The following is a 10,725-nucleotide window of genomic DNA, read 5'->3' as shown; positions in this document are numbered from 1 at the left end:
CCCAAAGATCGATACGATTACTCTCAGCGACCTTGACTATGTCGTTGCTCCATCTATTGGTGTACCTACCCACGCTTTCCTTTCAGAACCTTTCAATCCAAACCACCGCAACTTCAAACGAGCATTTCTTCAAGCTACCAATCTTGATTTTTCCGCGAATTTCTGATTCGATCTCGACCCGAGCCTTCTTATAAGACCAATAGTAAGAGACCACGTCTGGTCAGAGACCTCCTTCTTCAGACATTGTAGTAATTTAAACAGAATGGAACTTTCTGAATGTTGACCAGACGGGATCTGCGAGTAATCTTTTTGGACTTGCCAAGCTGGACGGTGTGTCTTAGGTATATATAATGGTAGAATAGACGCAACTCCTTCTTGATCACATTTATTTTAAGGAAGTGTGTTATAAATAAAAGAACATGCCAACAAATATTTTTATTAGGTCAATATCACCAACATTTCCCCTCTACACTCTACAATGTTAGGATTAAAATTTATCGCATTACAATACTGCGATATAGTAACTTGTGGGTACTTTTAAATATATTTATTGTACATAGCGTGTTTATTTCCGATGATATGTTTATATGAATTATTATACTTAATGGTTCTGAGGCCTGGGAGAATATTTTATTTTAACAAATGCCGCGTTTAAATATGGTCTGCAGTTTTTGTTTTTAATCAATTTTACTTGCTCAAAATCGATTTTACTCGCAATGTTTTAGTTAATGACGGTATAATAATAATTTAAAATTGTGGGTAGATCAAAAACTGTTAAAAGTGCTTTCTATTGCGTGAAATAATTTTATAGAAATTTAGGCTTGAGTTTCACTGTAAGCATGAATATTTAATTTATTTTGAAAAAAAAAGTTTTGTTTTTACGTCATTCGACAGTCAGAAATAATTCGTGGAAAAGTGATATCTTCAAAAACATGTGATTAAAAAAATTTTTAATCTTTTTTTATCAATATTCGTTAATAATATTTTTAATTTAAAATTTTGCTTGTATGCGTTTTAGTCGCTAACGTTTATTTTTTAAAATTTATAATTTTAATCTAACTGAAATTTTTTAAAATTAATATAAAAGAGATGTAATTTTTCGAGGGTTAAAAAAAAAAATTTTGAATTTGAATTTAGAACGTTCATAGACAAAATGTATGTCCATAAACGAATTGTATCTTATCACAAAATTATATCTGTGTATTGAAATAGACAGCTCTCTTTCGCTGGGTCATATGAAATCACGTAAAACTATAAAATAACGGATAAAATTGTTAAAATGTAGTATTATCAGTTTTAGAATGAATCGACATGAATTTGTGTTATCTGTAGAAAAATATAAACATTATATCGTCAAAGGATGGATTTGAAAATGGAATTCGGCATTTGAGGTAATCAGCGCATTGCAAATTGTGCTCTAATCCCATAGACTTACGATTTATTTTTCAAATGTTAACTTTTGTTCGAAATATTTTACTACAATTGTTCACCACGTGCTAGAAGTCCCATTCGGTCTGCTTCTCTATTTCCATCTCTGATAACTTCTCTTGCAGTAACAAAGCCGAGATATCATCTGGAATCAATATGTTTTTCAACACCTTGATTTGAAAAAAAAAATTAGTATTTACATGTATTTCATATTTTTTTTTAATTGTATTGTATTTTTATCATCATTTTAGCCGATAGACACCCAATACAAGGGATGGGCTTCACCCTAATATTACTGCTATCACTGGTCTTACACTGCCAGCATCTAGAGACTATGATGATGATATATGAGAGTGATCTTAACTACGTCGTAAGTCCACCTAGTGGTCGAGAACCTTACGACCCCGCCTACTGCCATTTCAGACATGCAATTATTCAAGCTACATCGGTAGCCTTTTACTGCGGATCTCTTCTTTCTCTCCTCTCTCCTTTTCTTTCCTCTCTGGTTGACCTTGACCGTGTCTCTCAAGAGATGTCAAGTATGATCAATTGTCATTATCAGATAAGTCAGATAGTACCTTTCAGACTCAAACATTTTGACTAGGTTTAAAAAAAATATCTGAGGCCGCAAGCGGACCGTTAGTTTGAAACACCTGCTGTAGGATATAATACATTAAAAATAACTAAGATGGATTAATCTGTGCTGATATGATGAACATCTGTGTTAATCTGTGGTACTCAATGTTCTATGTACAATATGTGTATGGTGTCCGGTGACAGAATTCGAATTTCAAATTCAAATTTTTTCTTAACCGTTAGGCAGAAGACCTGGGGAAGGGTACCATTACCTTCATTATTCGTGAGGGTTTTATGTTATCCAAACTCACCAGCGTCTGGCTTTATGGGCTTCACTCGTCCAATGAGACTCGGGAGGAAGTCAGTTTTCCTGATCTGCTTGAAGAAAGGATGTGCAAGCAACTGCGTCGTCGACGGCCGCCTTTCTGGGTCCCTTCAACAAATAAAGCCAACAAGTTAGAAAAATCTAAAGAAATTTAAATTTACACTTTTATCTATGATGAAATCCATAGTTACGGATAGGTTAATAAAACATAATAATGTTAATACAATATATTTAATAATATCATATAGGAGATATGCATGCCTGGGATCTTAGTAACTAGAACCCCCTATTCCTTGTGAGATTCTTCTCCATATAGTCATCAATCTGAACCCGGTGATAGCTTATGGAGATTGGGAACGATAACACTATGTTATACATATTTAAATGTAATGGCATTTTAATGTCTTTGTGAAGATGCAAAGCCTATATATATATGCCTCCTTCCCTTTTTAGGAAGTTCTCTTACTCACCTGCTATGTGTAAACCAGGAAATTCAATTTAAATGATGATAATATGTATTATAAATAAGATTGTAATGCACTGTTCCATAAACACGAAAGGGTGGAGCGATAGGCCCCCAATAAAGGGACTATAAAAAACAGGAAAATTTAAAGAATTCTACGATCTTCTTATGTCTTTCTCATTCTCTTACATTCCTTTCCATAGCATGTTACTTTTCATACATTGTCTCTCTTCCATCGCCTTCCATTGAACACAGTGGTGATTCTAGGCAAAGCCTTAATACACTTAAGACACTTCTAAGCATGTTACACTTGAGATTGGGATGATGTATTAAAAATACCAGTATTTAAGTTATGGAATCTATGTAATCTTTTAGTAAAGTGAAATTGTCATTTAAAACTCTCTGGCATTAGGAAGACAGGTATTTTTTTTCTAGGTTTGTAAGACTGTTTTCAGAAGTTGGAATATCATTTGGTTCAACCAAAACTATTTTGAAAGTTGTTTTGTATCTCAAACAAAAATTCCAATCTTCGATGTCATACTGCATTGGTCCTTTGCGACTTTTTTGCTAAAAACTCGACTCATATCGTTCCAGAACCACCGCATTCGCCTAAATAGGCTCCGTGCGGCAATTCAGCAAACCCTAGCCCAATGCTGGGACTCCGTTTTGACACGATTGAGGAGATAAAAACCGATTCGAAGGTCTTGAAGGCTATACTAGAACATAGACTATTCCATCTGTTTCTAGGACTGGAAAGAGCGTTCGTAAAAGTATGTTTTATCGAAAGGCGATTAATTTGAAGGTGATGAAATTGATTTGGAAGGATAAATAAATAATTTACTTTTTAAAAATAAATTTATCTTTTCGAACACAGTATTATATTTCGAATAGTTGAACAACAACGTCAAAAAAAAGAAATTGAATTTTACTTTTGACCCCTAAGGTCAAAGGACCTCGTTAACGAAGATGATGAACGCTGGTTGGTTCATACCGTTATTATTGCTACTATGGGGGGAGGAGGAGGGAGGGGGACATGTCCATCAGTGGACGTTCTATGGCTGCATTGAAGTTCTGAATTATTCTTAACTTAAAGTAGTATAGAAGTCCTGGCTAGACAACTTGAGTTTCCTTAAACCTGGTGAAGAAGTAACATTTTTGAAGGACAAAAGAATTGAGGAAGAGAGTTCTGCTGTAAATACCTCTGGAGAGCCAGCTCGCTGACATGGTGAAATGTATCCGTCAGCTTCCTGGTGGCATAGACCTGCCGGAGTCTACATACGCCATCCGCACTGTCACCCACTCCGCTGTCCGTGTTGTACATGCCTAAACAAAATAATTTCAAATTAAACATATCATTTACATTCACTTTTTAATTTTTTCAATTATTTTTACATTATAAATAGTAAAGAAACTCAACAGTATCTTTTATATGGACCATGTAAATGAGTCAACAAACCAAGTTCCATACATTTCAAATAACTATAAACCTTTATATGGTATAATAAGATTCATTTAATAGTATACTTTTAATTTAAAACTTAGAAACGTAAGGTCTAAAATACGGAACTGTCAAATACGCATACAACCCAGTGGTCGAGGTCTAAGACTTGAGATTGTAGGTCGCTAGTTTGATCTGTGGATTGATTATAAAGGATTGCCCGTGCTCATTAACATGTTTAGAGCAGCAGTGTCCTCTGTGTACCATAATACCACATTGCAATCGCACACCTTTCTCCCAAGCGTGGCGTTATAGTATATCCCCTATAGATTACCTTTGGGTGACGCCTATGCCGTGCAGTCATTGTATATATATAGCATAACTGTCTCCCACCCGCTTCACAAGGCACGCGATGGGCCTATGTCCAACAGTGGACGTCTTACAGCTAAATAGATTCATTGGTTAGCATTTATCTAGTTATGATTTACCGATATTAATTTCATCGATTTGTCGATATTGCACTTATCGGTATTCATCGATATCAGATTTATCGATTTCGGTTTTATCTATAATCGATTAATCGATCTTCAATTTATCGATTTATCGATTACCGAATGCAACTAGCCAATTTATTGTGAAAGTACAAAATCTATAAGGACATTTAAAAATTGGACAAAAATTAGATAAATACTCATAGATACCAAAACTAGTAATGGCAGTTTGACATTTTTTTTTTCATCATACAACACACATGATAGCCCACATATAAAAACCAATAAATTATTGGAGGATTATTAGAATGTATATTGACTCACTTTTCATCTCTCCATCATCAAGAGGCTCAGGGAAAGATGAACAGTCCAGCAGTTGAGGTCTACTGCCTCGCACCTTCTCGGTGAACATGAGGGTAGTTGGCACATCGGCGAAAGGTACTGCACCGTTGGCTAGCTCACAGCACAGCACGCCCAGGGAATATATATCTGACTTTTCGTCGTAACCCTTCAAATTCTAGACATGAAAATTGCTAACTTTAGTGATAAAATCACATGTGATATATATTTCAAAACACTCAATTCGCAGTCCTGACAACACTTATAACCAATATAACTCAGCAGATTGACAAGTAGAAGTTGAGGTTGGCCATTGGAGTCAATGTTTTGGGGAGGAAAATACAGACTGACAAGCATTAGATTATCCAATAAGCTGGTCAGAAGACCTCGTTATTGTCCGAAGACCCTGGATGAAGGCCGCTCCAACTGGTTCCCTTGAAAATCTATGGAAGAGGTTTTTCCAACAGTAGTCCTGTGATTGAAATAATATTGATGACAATTTCTGTGAGTGTGTTACTATCACCATCAGATAAATGTACCCGATGATTGCCAGAACTGAATTTGCACTGCCCTAGATACGGGCAGTGCAACTTCCCCCGACCTTTTTTATGTCGTCAGAGGGCCTATCCACGCCGTGTCTACCTAGTTGTCCCAGATATTTCAGACGAGAAATTCTTCGAACTTTATAATTATTGAAGTGTACCTGTTCTAATAATTCCGGACTAAGCCACATCAAATTTGCATTATCATGGTCAGGTGGTGGCAGGCTGTGTAGCTGCCGCTGTCTCTTCCCACGAACCATCATGGAGGCGGCGCTTCGCAGTCCAGACAACTTCACAGTACCATTGGTGTCTACAAGAACGTGACTTGCTCGAACGCTCCTGAAGTTTGAAACAAAATCACATTTTATTCTCAGGATAACAGTCAAAATTTAGACATAAAGCAGAATTAAAACTTAAATTTAATTTTATATACTTTATTCATATAATAGTAATTTTGTGGTTCATCATCATTTCAGCTGTAAAATGGACAGGGGCCTCCCATATCCTCCTACACCGTCCAACATCTATTCACTTAGTAGATGGACTTCCTCCACTTGTTACTGATCTAAAGTCTCTACTTCTGAACTTTAAGGGAACAATGGCCAAGTAGGGTATAATATGCTTACGATGTTTTTATTATATCTATTTATATTCTTATACACATAGAAATGATTATTGTGTATATCAATTGGAAATAGGTAGTAAAAACATTAAAAGGTTCTGGTCAGCAAATTAGCTATAAATTTACTTTTTTAAAACTTTTATACCCAATTTCAATCAACTTCTGGCAGTAGATAATCTGTAGCGACAGATAGAAAATGTTAAAAAATATAATGTTAAATATATATAATAATTATAATAATGTTGAAAATTAATTCTAATTGTCATGTTTAAGAAGCTTCAAAAAAGCTTTAAAACAGTTTTTACAACTAATTTCAATCACCCTGTATATATTAGCTATGTATCACTTTCTCTTATGTAGTTAACCAAATAAATAATTACCTGTGAACATATAATTGCTTATGTAAATACTGCAACGCAAGTAACACATCTCGTAGTATGATGGCGCAGGCCAACTCAGGCAGGCCTTCTTGGAAGTAGCGGTCTAGTATGTCACGGCAAGATCCAAGGTTCATCAACGGAGACACCACATACAACTCCTTGCCGTGAACAAAGGATGTCAAGTATGATAAAATGTTGGCATGTTGTAACTCCTTTCTCGTAAGGATGTCTTGCTGAAATAAAAAATATTGATCAGTATAGCTAGAGATATTTTCGTGGCTTTTTAGCTTAAGCTGTCAAGTAATAATATGGGTATATACAGTATAGTTTAAAATTATGAATCTTAAAATTAAAAATAAATGTCATTTGTTAATAAACCTTCAAATGATGGAAATATTTTTAAGTTTTTACTGGGTCATTCGCACATTCTTTGTATAATGAATAAATATTTAATTGAATCACAATATTGGCCATTCTGATCCAACACCTTTTTCCATCTTTCCTGGTAGTAGCATGATTCCAAGCTCATAGAATTTTTTTGTCTTTGCTGGCAAAAACAAATAATAATCCAAAGGTGCCAGGTCTGGCGAATATGGTGGGTTTGGCAGTACATCCCATCCAAGCTGAAAAAGCTTTTGGCGAGTGACCAAACTCTCTGTGAGAACATGGTGAACCCATATATCCAGGCCTTTCAGGTGGTCATAAACAGTTGAATTTGAAATTTTGCAAACCAGTTCTATAATATTGTCAACACATCTTTTCCATACACATTGGTTAATTTCTTTCTGGATTGAACAGCATTTTTACCTTTTCTCTAGTAAAAAAGTAAAATATGACGAAAATGCTGCTTATTGCTCTCCATATTTAAAAGGGCACTGATTAAAAAACTACTGCGTAAAATCAATTGAATTTATTCACGCACAAGCCTTGCTATATCAGCTGTCAAAATATATAATGACAATGCGACTTAAGTGTGAAGTTAGCCGTGTAATAATACAATTAAATCCTCTACCAAGAAAAAACTAAATTAATTTCCGAACAACCCAATATATCTTTGTTTTAAATTTCAATATCAGCAAATTTTGCTAAACACATAAAGAAGTATAATTGCATTAATGTACCTCGCTGTGTGAAAAGAAAATTGCTTCACAGGAAGCCAACCCAATTACATACTCAACACAAAGCAACCCAGTAGCGTAGCTATGGTATTTGGGGCCTGGGGCAGATTGGGGCTTGGTGCCCCCCCCCCCCCATAAAGAGTCTAAATAATTTCAAAATTCAAAACAGAATGTAGTTAATATATTTTTTTTGGTTCAAAATAATAATAAATATATATAAATTACATTAGATCTTAATAAAATTTATTGGGAAAATTTAAAAACGAACATTCCTCGCTTTTTGGCTTGCAAAGTCATTAATCACATATCAATAGTGTCGACTACTTCATGTTCTATTGACATTATTGCAAGAATATTTAATCTATTTATCATTAAATAATCTTGCAATAGTGTAATATTTTATTATTTTGTCATTTAGGGCCCTTTTAAAAACGCTTTATGTGTTTTGCGAATGAAAGGCTTAAACACTGTGTATATTATAATTTGTAACTGTTTACTTTTTTTAATGTTCATATTATTTAACAACTTTTTTATTATGGTTTTATTTTTTCTTTTAACATTTTATTATTCATCATTCAAAAAAAAAATTCAAAAAATTATTTTCAACTTTGGTGCCCCCCCTATTGTGGTGCCTGGTGCGACCGCCCCGCTCGCCACCCCCTAGCTACGCCACTGAAGCAACCACTTATAGTCCCCAAATAAATCATGGCGTAGCTTAGAGAAAAGCAAAATATTTATGAATCATATTAAGAGTCCCTTGGCAGACTTTTCATACCGATATGGAAGGTAATTATATATTTACTTCTACCCTAAAGGTTGTGTTGCAAGTTCACAAACTCTTCCGCTCCTTGAACTCAGATGAAGCCCTAAAAGCCTCCGGGCTAGCATTAATATCATCAAAAACAATACAACAATACATGGAAGTAGTGTCCATCTTAAAACTTGAAAAGGGTAGTATAAGGTCAATGTTGTTCTGACTTAACTTGGTCAGACCAGCAGGTAGATAAACCTCCATATAGTCTACTACTGTCTACTTTCCCATAATGATTTAAATGCGGCCATGTGATCACCTATGCATTGTCTGATCAAATCAAGTCAATGATTGGATTCTATTACAATTGCCATGAGCAAAGTATGTGATGGCTAAATATCTGGATGGAAATATCATCATTGATCAACATTGATTCCAATCAGGTTTTTCAAGATCAATGTGACCTCCAGTAATGAAAAAAATACTAAAAAGACAATATACTTTTGGATGAGGACCTCTACACTTTTTTTGGTCAACTTTGGCATCTAAATCACAAAGTATTATCATAAATATTCGCAAGGAATAATAATTCATGTTATTGGATAAGAATAATATGGTATTCTAAAATCAAAATTTAAACAAAATTGTAAATATGTCATTGTCAACCTATAAATGGACATTTATTGAACATATTTAACAAGTTATTAGTGTAAAAACAAAGCATAGATGGCCTCTAGGACCTTGAGGTTTTGGAGTAGAAACCACAGAGGGGCAAGTGCAGCACAGGAAATCTATCCACTAGGTGCATGGACAACCTTGTCTGAATGTGTTGAATGCAAGCCACTATCTACCATCCTATTGCAATATAGAGGCCTATGTAAGCTGTAGGCTAGAAATGATAATGATGAAGTATAAAAAATATAACAAAACATAACATGGAAACATCACATCTGAACATTGTAAGGAAAGAACATACTAATGAATTTCCAATATTAGCTTTGAAACAAGGATACTTTAATTTTTAATGACTAGTTTATATTCTGTTCCATGTTCTGAGAATTAACATAGAAACAGTAGACCATTATTAGTAGTTAAAAATAATAGACAGTATTTAAGTGTTTTTTGTACTTTAGGAAAGATTTGTAGAAAATAAATAATGTATAAGAAAAAAAAAACTGTTAACAGTATGATATACTGTACATTTGTGATTGTAAGTTAACAGTTTATATTTGTATTAGCTTAATTATGTTGTTTAAACTAGAACAAGCCTGAAACACTAGACAGGCCAAGAAAAGATTGATGAAAGTTCCTGAAAAAGTATAGTAAGGTATCCTTACCTGTATCAAATTAGCTTTCTCATTGCTTTTGTCCACAAAGTATCTTTTAATGGCAACATTCTGGTTATTTGGTTTATACAAAGCGGAATACACTACGGCCACTCCGCCACAGCATTCCGCTATTATTGAAGTTAACTGATAATCGTTTATGTCGGGATTGAACATTGCAAGGCCAACAAATACCGTCTGTCAACTCAAACTCGAATAACCCTATGTTTATTCCGATTTGAATATTTATAAAACCATTGTATTGTTATATTTTTTGTTCTAAAAATAGCAACTATTTAAAAGTAAATATCAACAAAATAAACCTGTTTTCTGTTATTCATGTGACAGTTGCGTTTAGAAACGTAAATAATATTTTCACTTTGAAAGTTTTCGCTACATTTTCTACTTTGTTACAAAGACCGTATTTGTTGCATTTTATTAAATAAAAAATATCATTATAATTTGTTTCTGTATTGATTAGTATGAATATTTTTTTATAATATGCACATTATGCATAAGACAAGTATTTGAACGTATACTACAGTTCACTATTGACAAATATTTTTTCTAATAAAATCATGCCTCGAAAATGTAAAACTTACTAACATAATTCAGATAAACCGAGATATATAACTAATCCTATATAAATTAATTAGTACTTCCATTTAAGTATTTAACTTTAATTCGGGTATATTATTGCACCTAAGCACGTAACTAATTATATCTGTACAAATTCCACGGTATAATAAAAAAAAGAAACACCCTAATTATTAATAAATAAATAAGTAAATTACAAATAAAGGAACCAAACATTTTCCGTTAAAAATTAATTCTTCCAATGAATAATTGCACCTTGCGCATCTTATATATTTACATAAATTTACTTTAAAGTATTGTACAAGGTTGTTGTAAGTCAAATTTCCAATT

At 33.8% G+C, this 10,725-nt stretch overlaps 1 protein-coding gene across 1 annotated transcript; it reads right to left on the bottom strand.

The window, feature by feature from the left end:
* Positions 1–1,421: 1,421 nt before the first annotated feature.
* On the bottom strand, positions 1,422–10,129 carry Stlk (Ste20-like kinase). Its single transcript, XM_068776547.1, has 7 exons — positions 9,811–10,129; positions 6,605–6,837; positions 5,764–5,941; positions 5,046–5,238; positions 3,992–4,115; positions 2,316–2,437; positions 1,422–1,573 (listed from the first exon to the last, which is right to left on the bottom strand). Exons 1-7 carry the CDS (start codon positions 9,973–9,975, stop codon positions 1,497–1,499), a joined length of 1,092 nt encoding a protein of 363 aa, XP_068632648.1. The 5' UTR covers positions 9,976–10,129; the 3' UTR covers positions 1,422–1,496.
* Between the last annotated feature and the right edge of the window lie 596 nt (positions 10,130–10,725).

Source organism: Battus philenor, unplaced genomic scaffold (genome assembly GCF_028537555.1).
Source record: "Battus philenor isolate CCGP_79_NKW_IND1 unplaced genomic scaffold, ilBatPhil1.0.hap1 SCAF_12, whole genome shotgun sequence".
Classification (NCBI taxonomy): domain Eukaryota; kingdom Metazoa; phylum Arthropoda; class Insecta; order Lepidoptera; family Papilionidae; genus Battus; species Battus philenor.
This window is presented reverse-complemented; position numbering and strand designations above follow the sequence as displayed.